This window comes from Thunnus thynnus, chromosome 15 (assembly GCF_963924715.1).
Source record: "Thunnus thynnus chromosome 15, fThuThy2.1, whole genome shotgun sequence".
Taxonomy (NCBI): domain Eukaryota; kingdom Metazoa; phylum Chordata; class Actinopteri; order Scombriformes; family Scombridae; genus Thunnus; species Thunnus thynnus.
In genome coordinates this window covers 15,844,190-15,867,963 of record NC_089531.1, presented here as the reverse complement: position 1 = coordinate 15,867,963, position 23,774 = coordinate 15,844,190, and the positions used below count along the sequence as shown (strand labels likewise).

The following is a 23,774-nucleotide window of genomic DNA, read 5'->3' as shown; positions in this document are numbered from 1 at the left end:
TATATGTTTACCTTCAACATATCTCACTAACGTTGACCAGATTTGTGACGGATGCAACCTACACTGAAGGTTTCAGGGTAGTTGAGTGAAAGTAAAAGACACTGCTTTGTTACTTTTTGGTATCCTCATAGACACATACCGGTTTTTCATTTAAGTAAAATCCATTCAAATTAAAACAAAATATGGCTAACATATATTTAAAGTTACTTAGAAGAAGAGGAAGTAAGGAGCCTCAGCAAAACGCCTGCATTTCTGAATCAATGTTTTATCGACGTGACTGGTAGCGAGCAGCAGTTTTTATTGTATTTGGCAGGCCATTGATTTGAACACGTGCTGATCTCTCCGCTCATCTATATTCATTTGGATGCTAAAGGCATCTTAAAGAGACCGAAGGAGAAAGGGAGCTTGTGGTCACAGGTATACACACACACACACATATACACACACTCGGAAGAAAATGGGGGACCATTCTCGGCATGTTAAGAATCGCTCCGGGGAATACTCCATATGCACAGCATGTTCACATTTAACAGCATGTTGTTAACATGTAGCTTTACTGTGTATGTGTTCAATCAACCAACACATCTACAAAGACAGATCTGAACATGAATCAGGATCTAAAGCAGATCCTTAACACAGAGACAGCTTCTATTTCTGTGTTTGAACCACGTTTTTTGAATCTATATTTAAAATAAAAAAAGTTTTTTTTAAGCTTGCACATTTTCCCCACTTACATTTAAAGTTTGTTTGCTTGTGTATACGTTCCGTATTTTGTCCTGCCTTTATAAACATAGCTCAACAAAATGCATCTCTTGTATAGTGTACAACATACCCAAGGACATAGCTGAGCAGCCATTACAGAGCAATCTTCAGCTCTGGTTTCACTTCCCATTAGCCATTCAGAACCATGACAATACCCAGGGGGGAGGCAGCCCTGGCTTTTCCCCTCTGCCAAGGCCCTCACATTAGTCAGTGCTCTCTCTACTACACCAACTCCCCCAGAAGTCCCATGTTTTACAAGCTAATGATATTCTTCTCTCTATGTATGACCGACAAAATGGCTATTTTTTTCTTCATTTCTCATAAGAGCGTGTCAAACCTTTACTATTTAGTACACTCACAACTTAACTGAGAAGCGGTCAACCTCCAATCTCTGCATCCCCTGGGGACGCATCATCAAGGGCAGAGGGGTCATGTTTGGAACTGGAAGCTACCACACCGTGCATACAGTACTACACGTGGCACTTAGTTACATGTTGCATCGGTATCCGATTCCAAATCTGGAGTATGAGTAACGCATTACTCACAAATATGTTTAAAAACAAAATTATTCGGAATCAGCTGGGAAATTTTTGTGACTGAGCTTATGCTCTTAAAAAAATAGAAGCACAACCCTAACATGAATTAAGGCAATTCAATACTACACATCTGTAATGTAACTGCCATGCCTTTATGCCCCGCACCCCTGGCTCAATAGCCAAGTCAGTCTCTCCTTACCCCTGCCCTGAGTCCCTGCCCCTTTTCCCCCGGCTCCGGTCCCAGATTACCCATCAATCCCATTTTATTCTACTGGCTCAGACAGCCCACCAATCAGACGGCAGGATGGGAAGGAATATGATAGTGGATTGGCTCGTGGGGGGAAGGGGGTGGAGCAGCTCAGCCATCCCCTAACAACAGCAGCATGCTGTGAAATGAGTGAGTGAGCCTGAGAGACAGAGAGAATTCACTCGTCCAATTTCACCTTCTCCATGCATTTACTTCTTCCTCATCCTCTCTACTTCTTAGCTCGCCTCTCTCTTACAGTGCGCTTCTGTCTTTCTTTCTCTGCATCTCTCACGCACACTTGCTCCGTCTCAAAAATAGCGCTTTCCCCCGTCCGGTGTCTTCTCCCCTTTGCTCCCTCGGCTGTTAGTCTGCATATGAGTGCTGACTCCGTTGATCGCAGCGACATAGAACAGAGCTCTGCCGAGGCTTTAGTCGTCTCTCACGTGCACACGCACACACACACATACACTTGCTTGATGCCGTGGAAGCCGGGGGAGGTCAGGCTGGTTGCTGGCGGAAGGAAACAAATTACACACTGTGCTACACATGCCCACACACTCAGACGCAAGTGCATATGTGCACACACACATACACACACACACACACACAAGCAACTCAGCTCGGGTTGAACGGGGTCTCTTTGCTGACCTACTTCTTTACCGTCACTCAGAGGCAAACACTGGGAACGCTCGCACTCAACATAAACTCTGCAATAAAGACTGCTGTTCGCATGATGTGGATGTTTAGGATCAAGAAGGGGCTCCTAACCTCACTCCACACACACACCCCCCCCTTCCCCTTTTCTCTTTTTCCTGTGGTAAGGAGACAGCAACAAAAAGAGGCCCCCTTCTGTAGGCTGGAGGTGTTAACAGCCAGCTTCAGCCTCAAGCAGCCATCTTGTCTGTTTGTGTTCATGAGAATAATAGAAGGGGAGCAAAAATGAGAAGCAGAAAGCTGCCTTGAATGCACGTGTAATTATTAGTTCACATAGCCGCCTTTTACACTTTCAACTATCCGGTGTGAATGACATCATTTTTGGTGTGCTGGTGCGTTGGTGTGTAAGATCACATCTTTGATTTTGTCCTATGATCCTCTTATGAAAGCGAGAGATCCTTTTAAATAGGTCTGTGGACAACTCGCGGCATCTATATTCAGACTGCTTTCCTTCAAAAACGTCCTTGACATTCTTTCTCAGCTGCATTATGTGAAGCAGTTCCTTGTAAAATAGAAAATGTTTGTTCAGAACCGATAGAGAGAGTTGTAGAGCTTCCAATGCATTTTCTTCTCCGGAATGACACAAAGCACAATGCGCTTCCAGCATTAACGACCTTGTCTTGGCCTCTGTCAGCACCACTTGTTGTTTGTTTGCAGGTTATAACCAACATCTGAAAATGTGAACTCTAATTCTTGTGTTGTGAATGGTCTTTCAACATGCAGTCCAACCACAAGTCAACTGCCATCCAGTCAAGATAAGCAACTCTTGGATTACAGCTCTATGAATACAACAAGTCACCAGCATACCTCCGCCAACTCTAAAACAAAAGCTCTGCTATGCACACACGGCACTGTAGTTACACTTCCTTTGTTTTTCAGCCAGTCCTAGATCCACACATGTTCTGTCTCAAGTTTCATCTTCAAAAATGCAGAATGACACGTTCTATAATTAAAAGATATTTGAGTGGACCTTCCTCATTAGAAGGCAGTTAAATAAAAAAAAAGTTTCAGGTGGTTTCCAGACACTGTAAATTAAAGTTTCTGGCTAAAATCACAGCAGTGTAGCATTACAGTGCAGCTGTGGTGTATTTTTTTGAGTGGTGGGGGTTTGCCAAGGTCATGGATTCATGACCGGTTCATCTTAACTGTTTGTGCCGTTACACCTGCACCTAAAACAGGTGAATGAGATAGAAAGAGAGGTGCTTCCCAGACACACAAAGGCCTTATCGCAGACTTCTAACCATAGCACACACACACACACACAAGACACAGGAAGCCTGCTGAGGGGGAAGCATGTGCCCATTGTCAGGGGGTCTCATGAGCCCCCCCCTCCTCTTTCAGCCCTGACAATAGCTGCATTGATAACACCTACCAACTAGAGAGATACGAAAGGAGAGGGAGAAGGCACGGAGTAGGGACAAAGTGAAATAGAAGGGAAAAAGGCAACGCAGCTTGTCAGTGGACATCCGTTCACATCCTTGCCTCGGAGAACATTTTCTCCCTAAATAGGAAAATGAAGTCTTGTGTGACAGAAATATTTCTCTCCTCTCACAAGACAATAAAAATAAACTCTTGAAAAAAAAAAAAAAGCTGAGCTACAGCCAGGAGAGCGGAAAAAAAAAAGGAAGCGGTGGAGGTAGATCTAACTCGATATTCTTACATTACTTATCAGTCAGCCAGTCATTCAATCAGCCAGTCAGCCGCTGATGGGTCAGGCTGGGCATGCTCAAAATAAACTCCGCCTGTGAGTGACAGCCGCCTTCGTAAATCAATCCGCGTGACAAGTTATTCATATATCAACACCCTCATTTATGGAAATCATATGCAAACTCGCTGTCGAGTACTAGACACATTTACAAGGGTTGGACTTATCCAATTCCCTCACAAGATCATTTGGTGTTCTTGCAGTGCGGAAAAAAAAAAAGAGATAATTTTTACGGAAAGCTTTTCACTAACGAGGGGAGTGAATGATAACTGCGCTAGCTTGGACTTCTCTGCAGTGGGGACACATCATTCTTTCTTCTTTCAACAGAAGTAGGGAGATGGAATGAAGCTAAAAAGGAGCCAACTTTAAAATTTGTTTGAAAATGACCAAATATCTATTAGTCTTTGCAACAGCAGAGAGAAAAAAATACATTTCAACAATCTTATGATCTTGCATCCACAGGCACAGCCAGGAATTCTGGGCCTCATGTCAACAGCTCACCCCAGGCCTGAAACAATAAATATCTAATCCCTGTCATGTAACAGGGCCCCTGTGCAGCTCTGGGCCCCCCTGAATCGATCAGGGTTTTTTTTTTTTTTTTTCTCCCCCGTACGGTGCCCCTGCCTGTGACACAAGTGAAGGGAGTAATCAATGGGATTTACTGCGTGCTACAGACGCAGTAACAGGACAAGTGAATACAGGATTTAGAGGTGTGTGAGTGTTTATTTGTATGGTTTCTGTTGGAGAATAATTGACAGGTAAGTTCAGTGTCATGCTGTCATTCTCATGGGGTGTGTGTGTGTGTGTGCACAAAGACAAAGGACATAAATTAAGGCAAAGGCTGCGGGGGGTTTGCGCGAGGGAACGGCTGGGACGCTGACTGTACAAGCGGTTTCATTTCCCATGATAACACCGTAGCCACTAGCTCCTCTTGAGATGATATGTCATGAGGCTAAACTGCTCTGTTCAATCCTGTAGACACACTCATTCGGGGTCAACGAGTCTGACCTGAGTGAAAAATGGCGCCGGTGATCACCTCGACAACCTCTTGTATTTTCAGTAATGATAACAGGATGTAAACCTTAAAAAACAAGCCGTTGACTTGTCATGTTTAACTATACTAATTCACTGAAACTTGGTACCGAACAATTATCTTGCCTCCAACAACACTGATCAGGAGAAATGGCATGTCTTGCGAGCCGGAGTCGACATCGAGATTAAAAATTCAATATAGGCCAAGTCACTCGATATCACAACCGTCATATTTCAGCTGCGCTAATCAAATTCACAAGCATGACCTCTGGGGTATATTAAATGTGTATATAACATGTGTCATCTCTCAAATGTTTTGCAGGGGGAGATATCCATCTACACTGGTAAATACAGCGTAAAGGCGAGCCAGCAGCAGTCGCAGTAGCTACAACAAATTCATTCCCCATAAAAATGAGCAGTGGATAGATTTCAGCGTGCAGCTTGCCAGAACCACGGGAGGGAGACTAAATGATTATGTTACAACAACATCGCTCCAGCTCTCAGAAAACAACAATCAGGGTCTAGGTAGGATATTGCAGCCGAGTGAAATTAAAGGGGAGTGGGAGTGAAACAGACAGAGGGAGGGGGCGAGTGGGGAGACAGATTTTATGGAGATCATCAGTGGCCGCAAACGTATTTGGCTATTTGTCTCCTGACTGCGCTACAGAGCGAGCAGAGTCAAGCGACTTGCGAGTAGCCCTGCCCAAAACATATACATCCTCTTTATGAGTTGACAGAAGGAGTAGGCAAGAGAGAGATAAGCTTCTTCTATGTCCAAGCAGCTTTGACAGACTGATCCTGTGCAGAATATGACCCGTCAGTCAAACTCTGTTTGGGCCCTTTCTACGAGCCAAACTTAAAACCCAGACGACTTCCTCTGAGCGTGCAGTATTGCACCACTGGGGACGAAAGAAAAACTATGTCCGCATTGTGGCCTGGAAAGGGTTAACCCGGCAGCAGGCTGAGCTTAATGCAGATTGTCAGGGAGATAAGATTACCAGTTAGTGTGGTGGTTAATGGAAGCCACCGCAGCCCTCCACTGACAGTTGACAGGAAAGGCAGCAACAGGGCCTGACCACGATCTCCCAAAACCCCTTTCAGAGCGTCACAGGGACACGGGTTTGATCTGTCTCAATGGTCAGTGCTCATTGTCCGAACTGGCTTCACAACCTTCCATTCCAACATGTCAGAATCTACTGTGCTTTGATTGGGGATGAGGCTTCAATTTTATTTTACCAATGGTTAAATAACATGTGAGTTCCTGCAGACTGTTGCACATCAGGTTCTGAACCACAAAGACCAGAAATAAACTGTGATGTGCCTCAAATAAACGAGTCAGATGTGTTGAACGGACATTCAGCAGATCTATATCATATGTAACTAAAAAGAAAGATCAGCTATCAACTAAAGCAAAATGTTTGCATGCAATTTCCATGAGCTCTGGCCAGAGAGATATTTATATTTTAATCTAGTTTTACCAACGTAAGTTTAACAGACTAAACTAGATTTAAAAGCTGATTGCAGTGGTTCACACAGAGGAAATCACCCTAGAAAGCTATGAGTGATATCATCTTACAAAATAGACCTGCAGACACTAGAGTTAGGCCTGCTGCAAGAAGTTGTGGTGAGAGCCACAGAGTGTTTTATTTAACATGAACTAGATTCATGCTGATATCAAATTCATACACTTCATAATTCCCACGTGCAAAGTATGATATACCACATATGTTAAAAATTAAAAAGCGTAAAAATACAACAACAGCTCAAACTAAATATTAGTCTACCAAACCAATGTCTGTGCTCCACACTAAAGTGCCCTCAATTTAAAAAGCAGCCCAGCTGTTCTTAACAACTCACCTAGACCTCATAGTGCTACATCGAAAGCCTATTTTCTCTGTATTCTGCTGTGTCCAACATCTTAAGCCTTTTTAAAGCCTCTGTTTGTGTGTCTGTGTGTGTGTGTTGCTGTATGACTGCAGATTACACTGTAGCCAGAGAACGTTACGAAACAAAGCCAGGGCTTAGGCAGGGGAGTTCCTCTGCTCAGGGACTTGTAGTGAAGGCCCGGGAGTCCATTCCCTGGCACAACCGCTGGCACGATAAAGACAAGAGGCAATTAAGAAATGATTTTCACCTCGCAGCTTGGGACAAAACCCTCGCACCTCACCCCACCCCCTTGCTCCACTCACTGTATCACACATAAAGGCAAAGTCTCCTAGGCCTAAGGGGCCCGGATAAAGGGGGGGGGGGGGTGAGACTGACAGAGAGAGAGAGAGGAGGTGAAAGATGGCAAGAAAAGAGGGAGCAGTGAGGGAAGGTAAAGGAAAGATTCTGTGCAAAAGCCACAGAACAGGAAAGAGTGGGGAAAAAGGTGAATAATGGCGTTGGTACAGTGGAGATGAGGAATGGAGGTGATGCATGAGGGGCAATTAGATGGCGTCAGTGTAGCTGTAACCTACAGAAGAGAGAGAAAGGCGCCCACACGCTTATTGCAGACTCTATCGCTGGTAATTGACCTCAAAGGGAGCCTGGATGGGAAGCGAAATAAATGAATTTAGGTCCAAGTGAGAGAAGAAAGACGGAGCTCAAAAAAAATATCAACCTCAATGCTGCATGGGTTGAGCAGTTGGTTTGTGAATGAGATGATATTTCGATGTCTTATCAAGTCAGTTAACTGTTAAGTCATCTATGGATCAGATAACTATATTACTGGATATACCTCTGACTCAGCCTTTCAAATAAATCCATTGATAATGTCTCTTAACAAACCAAAGAGATTGTGTTGAGATTTCAAGTTTCCCACACTCTGCTGTCAAAGTTCTATATCATTTATCAGTGGTTTCTCACACAATACGATAAACCTCTGAGTCAAACCTCTGGGCTCAGTATCAGAAATGCAACCCACCCTGGTTGTGGCCAGTACTAAATGTTGCTGGTTTTTCCCAGAAGACTTGTAATTTCATACACAACTAATTTTTTCTAACCTGTTATGAATATTATGGAGGGGGGATTTCAAGAGTAGAGACAATTATTTACCGTTTGAACGACATAGATGGCTTATCGCTCTGATGCAGTCTTTTATGTCGTGGGTTCAGCAGTTTGGTTCATGAACTCAGATCAACCCATAAACAACATATACTCTCACTCACCCTTAGTGGTATCTAGCTATGTGGACAGTTTTGGTTTTATGCACCTTGGTTTTGAGATGACTGCCTCAAAAATGTCTGTTGCCACTTCAATACACTTTTTAAAAAAAAAAAAATGTTCAAAGTGCTGAAACATTACATTAGAAAAACTCTACAGCAATGTGTCCTTGCAGAAAGCATGTCACTGTTATTCTGGATAATGCACCGAATCGTTGTGTACAAATTTTCTTGGCACCGTTTCTTTTATAGAAGGACGTCGTCCCAATGACACCTCAGCAGATAAAAGAGAAACTGTCTGCACAGCTTAATATCGCTAAGAGCAAGTGAGGAAATGTTATTGTGTGATACACAGTAAACTGACCTTTTACTTTTATTTAGTTCATATTGTTGGTACCGACTAACATGCTCAAGATGTTCTGACTCACAACTTTGTGCCACACAAAGATGCAAGTCACAGCTGCTGTTATAAACACAGCTACTGCATTACAGGCATTAAGAACCACAAGGAACACGTCACAAGGTTTAATCATTATAATGAAAACCACTACTTTTGGTGAGCGAGTGGTCTATACCTGCTACTGCACAATTCTATTGTCACATTTGTTAGTGTGTTTTTTGTTGATTTAGGTTTCATTCTGTACACAAATGTGACATATAATGAATTCACGTATCACTTCTCTATCTCAGCACAAGAGTCAGGAATTAAAACCAGATTTCGAAAACAACTGTCAGAAATGACTGAATGACTGTATGAGTAATATGAAATTCCACTCTTGATTTCAGTGACTGAATGGTGGGGGTGTTTGTTCAAAATGAAAATGACTGTCAATAATGGTAAAATAACTTATCTACTGTCAGGAAATGGGCCAACATTATAAAACAGTTTCTTATGACTATAGTAATTTACTGAATAGATTCCACAAAAGTTGTTTTATACAAACAAGACAAAATGGCTAAATAGGGAAAAGTGTTAGTGGTAATGCACATTTTCTATTCTCTGCCATGGCTCTCTATTTATTTTCCTTTACTGAATCAGCTTTATCTTACATATAGAGACAACATGCTAAGAAATAAAAATAAATGTGCTCATTTCTATTTTAAAATCTGAAAAAAAAGAAAACATGCAAACAGCGGATCAACTTTTGTACAAAAAAAATTTCCCTTCTCAGCTACATTTTCTCAGTTTTACGGTTACACACTTGATTTCTCTGACTCACATGATTGCGAGACAGATCAAGTAACTTCCCCAGAATGCAGCCAGGAACCAGATGCTCCCACAACAATCTAACTTTACTCTTCATCTATAGGTCCACACCCTCGTGAGCTCTAGCTTTGAAACAAAAAGCATGAGATGTCTGACTGGCTAAGGCACCTTGTCGGCGTGTCAGTTTCTATAGAAACCTGGGGTGGGAGGTATAAGTTCCCCCCAATCATTTGCACACACGGTGAAGAGAGTAAAGCTTTTGGTGGTGGTAGTGGTAGTGGTGGTGGTGGGGGTTGGGGGGGGTCACCATGGTAACTTCCTGCTAGTTGGCTTATAGATTATATTTACACAGAGTTTGTTTCGATTTTCTCTTAAGTGCTAACCAACACCTGCATTACTCATTTCAAATGTGTGAAAGTGAACTCGCGTCTGTGACAGTCAGGCATGGATTCAACCAGTGGTTACCACATTTCCTATCCACATTCTAGAACAATTCAATCTAAAAACAGCGGAGGTTTGCGTCACCCGGTGCATTTACTTTCTCGTGAGCTGTATTTTGTCTTAGAGATTCATCGCGACAAAGATCAGTGGGTCTTTACTGCCATTGCTGTGGATATTCCACTTGAGATGGTGCCTAATTTGATTATTTCTATCCTCTTGGATTTCTTCTCCTTGACAATCACAGGTTGTGATTTCCAGGGCTAGCCCTCTCCCCCCGAGGCCTTGTGATGTTTGATCCAGGGCCAGGGGAGGCCGGCCAGACATTCAGCCCAGACTCTGGCGCCCTTCCCTCAGTGTACCATGCACTCTAGCTCCCTGCTGTGAGGCCTGGAGGAAATCATGCAGCCAGGAGAATTGTAAAAGCCCTCGACTATTGAGGAGAGGTTAAAAACAGGGGGAACAATACCTTTGACTCACACTCTGCTTTTCTCGGTGGAAAAACTTTGAAAGCACCTATTGCTAAAAAAAAAAAAAAAAAAAAAATCAATAGGCAAAAAAGAAAAGAAAAATCAATATTCCTGTACTGACTCTTGTCAGTTCATACTGTTTTATGCTGCTTTTTCATTTATAGGAATAAGATAAACCCCATAATAAGAGCAACCCCAGGGAAACCCCTATAGTGCTTCACATAACAAGATTAAAATGAGCAACCATTTGTGCAGAGTATTGTGACAAAATAAACAATTAATAAATAAAATGGTTTGGTAACAACAAAAATAGACATTAAACACTGAAAATGTGTTAACAGCTCTTTCAATTAAATTTTTGCAAAGGCATTACAGGAAGTGCAAAATGACATCCCCAGAGGGCCAGATTATGCGTGTGCATACATGTTAGTATGTTAGGGTATGTGTGTCTGGCTGGGGTGGGGGGGTGGGTCGGGGAGTGGGGGGGTGGGGGTCATAGAGGGGGTTAATTCACACAGCTGTGTAAGATCAAACTGGAGAGGATTCCAAAGTTTCCTTTGGTAGACCGAATCAAAACAAAACGGGTGGAAGAATGCAAAATGCCGCTGCAAAATCACCAACAACATAATCATGTTGCTAAGCAGTCTGATCTTTCAAGTAAATGATTATCAAATGCAAACACACGTACTAAGTCAAATTAAAAACCGAGAGCGACGATGAGGGGAACAGATCCTGCCGATTGTGCGCAGGCTCCTCCCCTGCGACTGCGAGGCAATTTCGCAAAAAAAATACTCCCGTTTCCGTCCTCCCTCTACAGCGCTATCCCACAGAAAGCTCCGGACGCCTCTCTCCTCTTTGTAGCTGTGCTGAGTAATAGAGCGAATGAGCTGAGAGGGAGGAGGTGAGAGAGATAGAGTGGAACGGAGGAAAAAAAAAATCCACTCAGTATTCTATTACAAGACAAAATGGGGGGGGGGGGGGTGGGGGGGGAGGAAGAGTAGGGGGAGTAATGTGTTTCTCATGGCGGTTGGAGTATGGTGGTGTTGGATAGACGCAAACAGAATGTGTATATATTGACCTGCGAATCAAATAAACCGTTTATTCTGCCTCTTGCAGCCCCCAACCACCCACCACCACCACCTCCTCACTCCTCCTGTTTTCTCACATGTGGGCTGACAAGGGAACCAGCACATCCGACAGCTCAGCAGCAACACAAGCCCTTCCCCCAACCATGTTTCAGCAATAAAACATGCTCTTGTCCAGTCCTCCAGACACAGTTTGGAAGGCGTAATTGGTACGAGTGAGGGCCAGATGCAGTTAACACCTTTTTTTGTAACCAGTCATTTTCCTCTAAATCAGTCGAAAGCCACAAAATCTCAAACTACTATTCTGCCCAGAATCAATACACTTTGTGTAAAACCTTTTTACACCACGCCACCTTCACCACATCTTCTACATTTTTTTTTTTTTTATCATTCAGTGAGGGCTGAAAAGTAGAGATTAGGCAGCAACAGTGGTCACCCAGCCACTTTGCTCCACTGGCTCATTACTCCCCTGTTTTGGGGGGGAAGTGGGGAGGAGAGGGGGTGGGGGTGCTGCCATCCTGAATTAAGGCCTCCCTCGCAAAAGGGCCAAATGCTTGGTGAAAAGGGTTGTATTGGAGAGCTCTTTAACGGAAGGGAGGTCGCCGTTCCACAACTAGCCATGTATTTTGGAGAGCCCCAAATGACTGCCGTAAAAAAAAAGAGAGATAATGACAGTCAAATATTTAAAAAAAAAAAGTTATCACTGGAAAATACCCTCATGAGAGATTAAATGAGAGCGATTCATCGGCCAAGGCAACGCTGCGCCAAAGAGGACCTGAATAGAGTGGCCAGTGGCTTGTTGGCAGGAAGAAACAAACTTCTCCATCATAAAAAGAATGATTCATAGATTACTGCACTTGGTGGAAGCTTGTGAGACTGTAACGCATAATAAGAGCAGTTATGAATGTACACTGCATGGTAAAACTGAAAAGGATTCCGGGACTGAAATCTGATGACACTGTGCTGCAGCTATCTTCGTGGAAAATATGACAAGTCAGCACATAGACGACTGACGTTAGAAAGCTTCAGGATTTCCTAATCTTAGAATCACAGTCAAGACGTTTTATGATGTTGCCTACAGAGTCTTATTGGCATATGTTTGACAGTGAAACTGTGGTATTCCTGGCAGAAAGAGAGGGAGTAATGGAGGATCGATACAGACTGAGCCTCTGCTCTGTTGCTTCATCCCTCGAGGCTTAATTCACTGGATGTGTAAAGACGACGGTGTCACAATAGGGGATCAGATGGGATTGACCACAGGATGAAAATGTAAGGAGTGTTTATTAAACTGATGTAGCTGAGATGAAGAGCGGGGAGAGGTTGAGCGGAGATTGGTCAAGAGGTTGTCTGAGAGATGTACATAATGGTCATTAAAAGCTAATGCCAGACTAAGCTACAATAGCTTGGTGATTCTCAAAAATGGATGAAAAACAACCTAATGCCTCCTATTTCAGCTTTAGAGAGCTTAAAGACGAGCCCAGGGCTAAGCTGAAACTCTAACTAGAAACAAAGGCATCTGAAGAATTGTCAGATTGTGTGTGTCCCCCCCCCCCCCCCTAAAGATATATATTTGACAATGCTTGCAGAGAGATATGGTAAATAAAAAAAAAACTCAATTGTTCTTTGCACTCTACTTTTGCTGAATGTCCTTCATGGGCCCCCATAAAGCCTGCAAGGCCAAACCAAAGACAAAGCTAAAGGCTAAAGTGTTGATTCAGCTTCATAGGGATCCTGAACGGATAAGCTGTGGCAACCACTCACTCATTCACATGCACACACACACACGAGTGAGCATGTGTGTTCAGTGTTCACACACACACACACACACACACACACACACACACACACACACACACACACACACACACACACAGCCTCTCAGGGACTGACCAGCTGTCTCGCTCCCCCATCTCCGTCCAAACCCATAGGAGCAGGAGGATATAAATCACTAGGCAGAATGAAGAAGTGCACGGAGGGAACGCTTGTGGTGTACGTGACACACACACACACACACACACACACACACACACACACACACACACACACACACACACACACACACACACACACACACACATCCCCGTCTGCATTGGCTGTCCACAACTGCACTATTTCCAACCATGCCTTGTGTTCAACTATTGGAACATATGCCGTAAAACACACCTACACACGCCTACGCACTCCTAACAGAAACACACACATACGGTACAACAAAGACAGTCACGCCTTGTTTTATGTCATTACTCCTGTAAATAGCCCACACCGCTGATATCCACAAGACACCTTGCAAGATTGGCCTTAAAACCGGTTTATCTCACCTACTGACTGCAGCTGTACACCTAAAGACCTTTGCCTGTACATGTGTGTGTGTGTGACGGTGCCAGCAGAACCAGAGTGCTCAATGCCAACAGCTGATAAGAGAAAAGGTCATATTGCATAACAGGAGTTTGTGCCGTGTGTATGACATAATGTTGCAAAAAAGACAAGAAGAGGGAGACAGAGACGGAGTCTGTATTTATATCGGAGGAAAGAGCTGAGTGTTGATGCATTTGGCCGCTGAACATCCATCGACGGTCCAAATTGAAGCAGGCAGCTCACAGAGCGCTCGTAACCATACAGAAAACTCTCTGGTTGGCAAAGCAGACTTCATCTAAGGAGGGGGGAAAAAAAAAATAAAAAATCGCCCCCTTCTCCTCATTTCAGCACAAACTTAATAAATACATAAATAAATAAGGCTGAATTAAAAGAGGCTGGACTTGCTAACTTCACTCCTACAAATTTTTCTGGCAGTCTTTGTCGAGTCAGCAGGCCCTGCAAGAGAGGCGCGGCCAAAGTGATGTGAGGCTGGGCCTGCAACGTGGGAAGGACTGCTTCCTCACTGCTTCAACACACAACTGTTGAGAGGGGACACGTGAACAGAGGCCTGGAAATCGTCAGTTACCTGACAAATTTCATTACACTACAAATTCAATTGTCACCAAGACATAAAGAGAAATTAGGATCCAGAACACATATGGTTATGTTTTCCTATTCTTAAATTTTAGTGCACATTGTGCGCATTTTCTCTCTTCATTGTGAGTGACATACAAACTTCTGAGCTGTTTCAGTTATTTTCCATTGTGTGTAAATTGCTGGCAATTCTTCATGAGGGCTTTTTATATTCTTGGCAGTTACTTTTCTGCCATTGATACAGTTTGGCAACATAATCAAAGTAGCTCTGCTTTGATTTTTCCCCAATGCTGAATTAACATAAATACAGCAGGGTGATGTTACTTTTAAATAAAACGTGAATCACTCATCACTTTGCAGAGCATGCTTAGGTATACTTTTATGGAAGAACTGTCCTGGGGAACAACTCAAATGACTGTCACAAAATGAATATGAAGCTATTGAAAACACTTTCATCTTTTAACATAGAGCCTTTCGCAGGTGCCATGTGGAATGTCACCATAGAGAACGTCATCAAATAAACAGGCAGTAACGTGGCTTTTGCCACTGTGCACTTTGATTTGCCCTGGTAGCCATAGTAACGAAGAGGTTGCAAAGTGAACCCTGCCATGTTGCACACGTGAGGAGAAGGGAGCTTATGAAAGAAGAATTTGCATTGAAACATAAGGTTAAATGAAGCGCATTGAGGCTCAGGCACGGTGAAAAAACAACCCTGTGACCCTCTCTTCATGCTCCTACATGAGGCCCACATTTCATTTGGACAGCCCAAGAACGAGAGAGTGAGACAGAGAGACAGGGAGAGAGGGAGATAAAGAGAGGAAAAGGAGCAGAGGAGGGGGACAGTCTGTGCCTTTGCACTCCCCATTCTGTCCCCGCTCTCTATTTTTGTTTCCTCTTTTTGTACACGCTCAACGCACACACTCACAGTGCAATGGATTTTCAACTTGGCCCTCATCAGTTGTGCGCCTGATGAAACAAACACTGACAGCCTCTTTACATTTGTAAAGACCCCTGCAGCAGCTGTGCTTGTCCCACACACACCATGCGTGCACACAAACACGCACACTCACACACAACCTTTGAATCAGAGGCCTAGCCCCAGCTGGGGCCTACAGGAAGAGCCGACTCTGCACAAAATGGCCCTGACTGCACTGAGCTGCGCTCTGCCGTGCTCTCCTACTATTCTCACTTACGTGCATTCACAAAGACACACACACACACACACACACACACACTCATACACGCGCGCAGTGTGTGTCATGTTTCGTTAGACAGAACAACACTGCCGCACATTAATGCTTGCTACCTCAGTCATTACACAGCACCTAGCCCTCAACCACTGGCTTTAAAGGCACAAACAAATTTAAAAATAAACTGACAAAAATACATTTTTAATGATTTTAATGGGAGCACAGAGAGAAAAAGTGCTTGCTTACTTGCACCTCCACTGTCACTCGACTTGACATTACTGGCAAAGCATCTTTGAAAAAACGACCCGACAGGGAAATTTGGCTTTTCTTTTTGGTTCTGTTCACATTGTCGCCTATCAATCCTTGTAGAAAATGGTAATTGCCTTGCCTTGTTTGCTTTTATTAAGGACTCATTCTCCTTTTATCATCATTTTATGATGTATTTTAATATCATTCGCAGATACTAGGTGTTTGTTGGGTGCAGTGGGTGGGGGTGGAGGGGTAACAACTCACACTCATGTTTCAGGGGAAATGGTTAAGCCAAGCATGTATAATTGTCTTACGCTAATTAAGGGGGTGGGTGGGTGGATGGGTGGGGGGAATCAGTAGGGCCAAGAGTCCTGTCTCAAAGCCTGGAGGGGGGCTTGGGGATCTGGATCCCTCCAGGTTGTTGTAGAAATGCACGTTTCTGAGCCTTATTTGGTCTGGGCCAGACTTAAAGCATCAACTGCAGCTGCCGAAAACAAATGACAGATGTGACACACATGCGCACACACACACACAAACACACACACAGGACAGAAGCATGCATCCTGCATTCAGGCACGCATACACACTATTTCCCCAGCCCTGACACTCCAGCTCCAGTTCTAATTATACAACCAAGTTATGAATAGACCAAATAAAAAAAAAAAGCCTATCCAATTTTAGAGTGTGACAATGTTGGCCGTCGTAGTCTGGCTAAATTTTAAATGGGGACTTTTGTTTTAGTTAGTCATAATTGCTATGGCATATCCTGTTTCCTCAATTCAGAGGGAGACTTACAGACAACTTGATGAGATCAAAAGCTTTGTTTTGTTTGCAATATACAACCCACATTTTAAACACATTTCAATGAAGGTATGGTTCGTGTAACTAAAACGACTTAGTCATGGTCAGAGAAAAACTACTGTGATGGCTGAATATTTCAAAAGTCAGCACTGACTATGACAAAGAAGACTATGGGATATAAATCGCTACTCCTGAATACATGTAGTGCAAATGTTATTCTCAGGAGATTGGGCTGCAATGTACCATATAAGAAAAGATCATGCCAGTTGTAAAAGTTCAGTTTTTCAGTCATTTTTTTCTTTTGGATGAATCACATTTGTCCTACTTTCCAATAAATACTTTCCAACAAATTGTGTCACTAGCAATGACGTATTGAAAAGCAACAAAAATGTATGTTGCCCAAAAGAAGACATACAGCTGTGTAAAAATGACATCCTGTTTTCCCCCCAATCAGAATACAGTGAACAGTGGAAGGGACCATAGAAACCATTTAAAAAGTGGAAAATGTAAAGCTCAATGATATGCTCTTCTGGAATGGGTGTTTCTAATTGTCATATCTATTTGTTCATACTTTTACCAGGACATGAACAGTTATCATGAGGCAGAAACCACGTGGATACTAGAAAAAGTGAAATAAGTTTGAGAGCAATTTAATTCAGGCTCCTCTTATCAGAATTACTCAGACTTATCCTTTCATTGTGTGCACGTGAAAAGTATTGAATTCACTATTCATGCCCAGGAAACAGAAAAGACATTTCTCTGATTCCAGTGGGATCACTCTGGAAGACACTCCACATGTTGTTTGGACGAGGGTGGGGGGCGGTTAGCTGTGCTGACTTCAGCTTCACAGCATTAGCAGACATGATATGCCTCGTGCAATTAAAACGCGACATTGTGTCCATTACGCGCGTGACGATAATTCACAGCAACTATCTGTAAATGCATCAAAGAAGTGCAACAAACTTTAAAGACCCAGACACAGAGGCCCGGCGTGCAGCCTTCATGAAAAACGATACACGCTAACTTAGTCGAGCCATTCACACTTTGCGAGATTGAAAGTGTTTGTTTCATTCACGTAAGGGGATGTTTATCAGGCCCAAAACTAACCTAAAGCTACAATTTAAGTCCAGACGAGGCTGAACTAGTATATTTTACAGCCCCTTCCCTATAAATTCACCAGTGTTACTTGCAGAAAGAAAATGGTTGCTTCTTGGTATCGCTTCATACATGAACCTCTGCAATGCGACTGCACACATCCTCTTTAAAAAAAGACTGGGCCATTCAGAAAACACTGCTCAGCCACATCGACCACGTAATGTGCAGTTTAATGTGAATTCGGTAGCTGAGGACGACATCCAAACGCTTGTAAGCTAATCCTCTCTCCCCCCCGTAGTATCGCAAAAATGGAGTTATCCCTCAGCGGGTTGCTGCAATATCTGCTCGCTCACAGAGGTCACACGGATACCTGCAAAATGTCTGGAAGCCAATCGGACTAAACATATAAAGTAAAGACTGTAGCAAAGACAGCCGCATAACAACAACCCCGAGGGTGTCCCCCCCTCCTTCCACACCGTTTCAAGTGGTGGAAATTGAACGAAAATGCTGAATTGCATGACCCCCTTTCCTCCTGCTCTCCCTCACTCTTTATGGAGAAAATTAAAGAGCCACAACAGTCCGCGAAACAGGTCGGTCTTGTCAGCCCTACAGCAATAATACAACACCGACAGACACACCGCTATGTTTAATATAAACTCTATACATTAGCCTCAGCGTGAGATTGGTTTTACATGTATATTCTCAAGGTAAGAGTGGAGATAAAAAAAAATGCTCAGCATGGGACGAAATGGAAGCCGAAATAGCTGAGCCATGGCCGACAGGCTCGTCTTCACGGCTCTGAATAGGAAGAAATTAGGAGCGAACAAAAGCCTTTTCTGAGCACATTAAGCCAAGTCCTTTAATTTAAAACCTTTACATAGCTTTGTCATATAGTCAAGACACACTATTCAACCCCCACCACGAGTCAAAATGCGCGAAACAACCCCCCTAAGCACCCAATGTTCAAATAGCTTAAAACATGTCTGATGTCGAACAAACGCTGCAACACAGACATTGAATAAACATTGCTGTCTCTTTAAATAAAACATGTAATTGCTAACACGTTGAGGTAACTTGTAGCCGTTGCCTTTTAAAGCATATCTGACCCAAATAGTAGACAAGCTGCGTGATGGTGAGCTTTACAGTCCGTGATGAAAGTTTATTTTCATCGAGGCGAGCAAGGTAAACTTGAATACAGCGATAGCATTTGTGAGCAATTTAGGCAAAGAGGTGTTTTTACTTACATATTTCTTTTGAATGATATTCCTCTTAGGTCTTTCCTTGCTCATTATGCAATCCCCAAAAATGTTTGGCTATAGAGAGAATGGCCACATGAATTTCTTTCTTTGACTCTCGCCTCTCCCGGAGCACCACCAAATGACGATTTAAATCCCCGGCTCTGTAGGAAAAGCTTGCTGGCTTTGCAGAATCCTCCTTCGGTGTTTCCCCTTAAACTAGTCGGATATAAATCCCAAAATTCAAGGGTCGACGACGAACAGAGACGGACTGAACCCAAACTCACTTGGGGATAACATAGTCAAAACAAATGCACAACAATAAGTTCCATTCGCCAGAACAGCTCGGCTTCTAGTCTCTGCGCACTCACTCCCGGCTCTTTTCAAATACATGAATATACTTGAGGTGAGGATCACAAGTCACATCTTGCTAGAGGTGAAGATACGATGAGAAATGAATAAATAAAATTAAAATAAAACGTTAGTTGTCACGTCTTTTTTTGCTGGAGCCTGCGATCGACGAGAGAGCTCTCCAGCGGCACTGATCTACTGACTGAGAGCAGCTCCTTTCTTCCCCTGAATCAGCCTATCACATCCCGCACCATTCAGCGGCAACTTTAAAATCCCACTGAGACAACCCTAGACGCAAAACACTAGCAAATATTCCTATATCTAATTAATTTATGGACTTATAGCGCCTTTGTGATCATTGTAATAGACAGTTTATAGCGATCTTACACTAAATAGTGCGTTTTAACTTCTATAGTATCAATTTTGAGGCTTCATGTTTGGAGACATGGGTGGTCACAAGTAAGTTTATAGTTCCCCTATGCTGGTAGTATTTTAAATCCTGTGTTTTCATAATATACTTATGGGGATAATGGTTCTATGGCCTATACTCAATGGTAAGTGACAATTTTATTCCCTATGATATTCTTTTGGGGAACAATCACATCATTGACATATTAATGGTATCTGTGGTAGTTTTACTTTTTGTAAGGCAAAAACAGTCACATGCCATGCAAGCTAAATGAAGAATTCTCAGAAGAAGTAGGGGGCAAGAAATGGTAGGGGTTCCTAAATGTTTATGTAAATGACAATTCCTGACCCCCATTCTCCACACCACCCCCACAGTCACAAACCATGTGGTTAAACCTTAGCCCACAGAGTTAAGCCCCGAATATACTCCCAAGTGGACACATATATGGATAGCCGTGGACACCATGGGTGCTTATTAGTGTTGTTTGTGCTACTTTCTTGGAGGCCGCTTGGAGGATGTGTTCCACATATGCGCAGTAGATCGGCATACATTGATTGTAGCGTTGTGGGCGTGCGGACCAACTTGAGGTACACGGGGAAGTCTGCACAGAGCATACGCATAAACACTCTGGTGACGAAATTTACGTCAGGTGAACCCTCGCATACTCACGGACATGGAAAGTATAACATCGGCTTTAAGGCCAATTCATGCTTTCCATGGATAGGTGTAGTCATGCGTGCGCGCACATGGTTCCATTCATACTTTTTTGGAGGTGCGCGGACACAGATATGTTCCACATGTGCCTGCTAGTAAACAGGGAGGCTGTTTACACTTGGTTTTAAAATGTGTTTCGGTGATCCAAACATAGGTGGACAGCCGAGAGACATCACCATTCACACCTGTGTCTATCATGTGTCTCGAAGGTGTCCAGCTGACCACTGGCATTCAGCCCACATCACTTCCGCTAGAATGTAATAGGGCCCCGCAGAAAACCATTATGTCAGTCTGTCTAGACAAGTGCCAGATTTGTTTCACACAGGCTTGCTAAGAAAACAAAAATGGTTCAAGAACTAATATACATGTACGGACTATTCCAATGGTTGAGATTGGCAGGACAAAGTCATTTGGCATTGGCGTGCGGTCACCAAAATAACCACCACGTCCTGCATTGATGACATGTTTTCCTGTTACATCCTTGTTGGGGATGCATAAGGACGCATTAGCGTTTACACTACAAAAGATGTGTGGTCAAATGCATTCCAGACCACCTTGGGAAGTGGTTTGAGTGATGGGATCACGATGCAACTTGGTGGTTGTTTACACTTGTAATTAGGGCTGTCCACTTGTGATCCGATTGCCCAAGACTCATTTTAAAACCAAATGTAAACAAGGTCAGGGTTGCAGCGTTGTAAAATCCACTCTGTGAGTATGTTACAAACTACTGTGCAGTGTTTTTTTGCTAAGCTCTTAAATGCAATAATCTGTTACTCCAGCCAGACCTACTGGATTGTATTTCATTGTCTCATTGGCACTTCAAACAACATGCCAACACCAACCCAGCCCCTTGTATTATTTTACACAGGCCTGTTTTCTGTCTGAATGTAGCTGAGGAGTTCCTGTATGTTGCTGAACAACAAGAAAAAGTCAAAAAAGAAAAGCAACAGATTAAAGGTCCAGTGTGTAGAATTTAATGACATCAGGTGGATAGACTTGGCAGAAATGCAATAGAATATTCATAAGTATGTTTCAATTAGTGTATAATCACCTGAAAATAAGAATTGTTGTGTTGTTGTTACCTTAGAATGAGCCCTTCATATCAACATAAGAAGTGGGTCCCCTTCCACAGAGGCCACCATGTTGCATGTTGCAACCACACAATGGCTCTTGAGAGGGCCTTTTGCGTTTTTCGCAGCCCCTATTGGTTCTCCTAGATGCTTGGAAGGGGAGGGTGATGGGAGGGGTTTTCAGTTGGTTGCAGTCTGCAACCTCACTGCAAGATGCCACTAAATCCTACACGCTGGTCCTTTAATTAGGATAGGAATACAGTAGACGTGACAGGCATTCCTGTTTCCTTTTCTAGCACATGCACAGTTGACGTGTTTGCTATGCGTACAGTCTGACGCTCATGGACATGGGCAGATGACAACATTTATGTAGCACGGACCCTTGCGGCCACACCGATGCGGAAAGTATGAAATCGCCTTAACATTTTATAAAATGATGTACTTAAAAGAACCCCAGCTGAGGACATGGAAAGTTTTTAGCTGTAGGTGAACAGAGCAGAAAGTCGATGTTTAAAACAATAATTCTTTCACATTTGCTCACTGGGCTCATCATCTAGTAAATACATTCATAATCAGATTATGATAATGAATTTAATTTTACCCCAGTGCATGAAGATGTCAAGCCAAAGATCTACATTGTTCAGATTATCCCTCCAGTCTCTCGAATTTACACCAACATTTTTGAGAAAATGCGTATGTATCTGTATCATGATTGTGTATATTTGTTCAAGTAAAATGTATACTTTTGTGTTATCCACTCCGCTATGACTTTTAGCTGACTGGGTGTCCTCATCCCCCTCACTAGAAGTGGGCTAGCTGTATCATTACTCTAATATACTGTGTGGGACGGTTGGTCTTTATGAACCCCGGAGGTAGTTAAGTGTAGTGATGTGTGTGTGTGTGTGTGTGTGTGTGTGTGTAGTATTACAAAAAAGACACAGTTGCTGCCTTGTCTCCAAGGCATATAAAATATATATAAATAAAGGTTATATACATTTCTCAAACTAGGTATGTCTGTATTTCCACTTGAGCGCCCACAATCATTCGCCTATAGGCCTGAGTATATGTGAGGGCATACCTGCGTGGGTTCTTTGTTCAACAAGTCATCCAGCAGCACCAGCTGTTGTTTGGGTTCCAGAGCAGGGGGGCAAGTCAGGTGGTGAACCGGATTGGTTTGGACTGTTCAGGCAAATTTCAGCATGAGGCCTTACTTTAACACTTAAGACAAACATTGCATCACTCAGAGTTGAGAGCATTACAACGTGATGTAGCAAACAATATAGTCCTGTCATATGAAATTTGGTGAGTGCTTTTCAAAAGTTTTACTATTTCATCTCAGGGTGTTTCTTCATTAGTCTGAGGGTGCCTAGCTCCCTCAAACACCCATGTAGAACCAGGCCTGGTTAGATCAACAGTAACCTATATCACAGGCCAAACAGTAACACATACATTTAAGATCACATTCATAACTACAAGCAATTTTGTGTTTCCAGGTCACTTTACCTGCATGTCTTTCCACTGTCGGGGCAAACCAGTGTACAGGTATGTTGGAAGCAGATTCAGCATCTCCCCGAACCCCTAAAAGCTCGACTCCAATCAATCACCAGTATCCGTGCAATCATGCTGATTTCATTATCATTCATGTAACGAGGAAGAGCTATCGATTCCTCTTCTGTGTTTGATGTAGATTTAGCATAACCCGCCAAATGATCAAAGCACTGAACTTACCCATGAATGCATGAACAAAGACACCAAATCAATAGCTGACGGGTCAATAATTCTAAGCGAGGCTTGCGGATGACATGATATTTATGTAGCCCCCCATTAAGTCACGTATGTGATACGTAAACAGAATACAAAAGAAATATTGAAGGATCAGCAGGAATCCAAATATTATACAGTGTGAGGATTTAGAGAAGGGATAATGGTGTGTGATTTAAATATATGCTGATCATATTCACGTTTATTGTGTATAAAAATGATTGCTTGTCCTATGCACATTTACGTAGTTAATCCTGTAATCCTTATTTTCAGGTAAATCTATGGAAAGTTTATGTATCAGAAAAAAAACAAGAGCTTTACAGTACCTTAATCTATGGACTTATTATTCTTTTTGCCCTCTAATCAATGATGTCTTGTCCTTTGACAGCGTCAGAGTCAAGCAGGCTATTTTGAGACGAGCCTATGGAACACACTGCCTTTAGCCCCCATCATCTTGCACTCTCAGGGGGGTTTACCAAGTCTTCTGCCCTGCTGGTGCTGACATTTAGGCCCACATGAATCAATGAGACAAGCTGTGGAGGGATGCCTGAACTTCACAGCAGCCCTCCTCACAGTTCACATTTAGCCCACACCATGTACAGGCAAAAAGG

General features: G+C 43.0%; 1 protein-coding gene across 1 annotated transcript in view; it reads right to left on the bottom strand.

Annotated features, from left to right (window-relative positions):
- jarid2b (jumonji and AT-rich interaction domain containing 2b) overlaps positions 1-19,416 on the bottom strand; it is a 108,123-nt gene extending 88,707 nt beyond the window's left edge. The window contains exon 1 of the mRNA XM_067612860.1: positions 18,868-19,416. Coding sequence (XP_067468961.1) covers positions 18,868-18,912 — 45 coding nt within the window. The 5' untranslated portion in view covers positions 18,913-19,416. The remainder of the gene's footprint in view (positions 1-18,867) is intronic.
- Between the last annotated feature and the right edge of the window lie 4,358 nt (positions 19,417-23,774).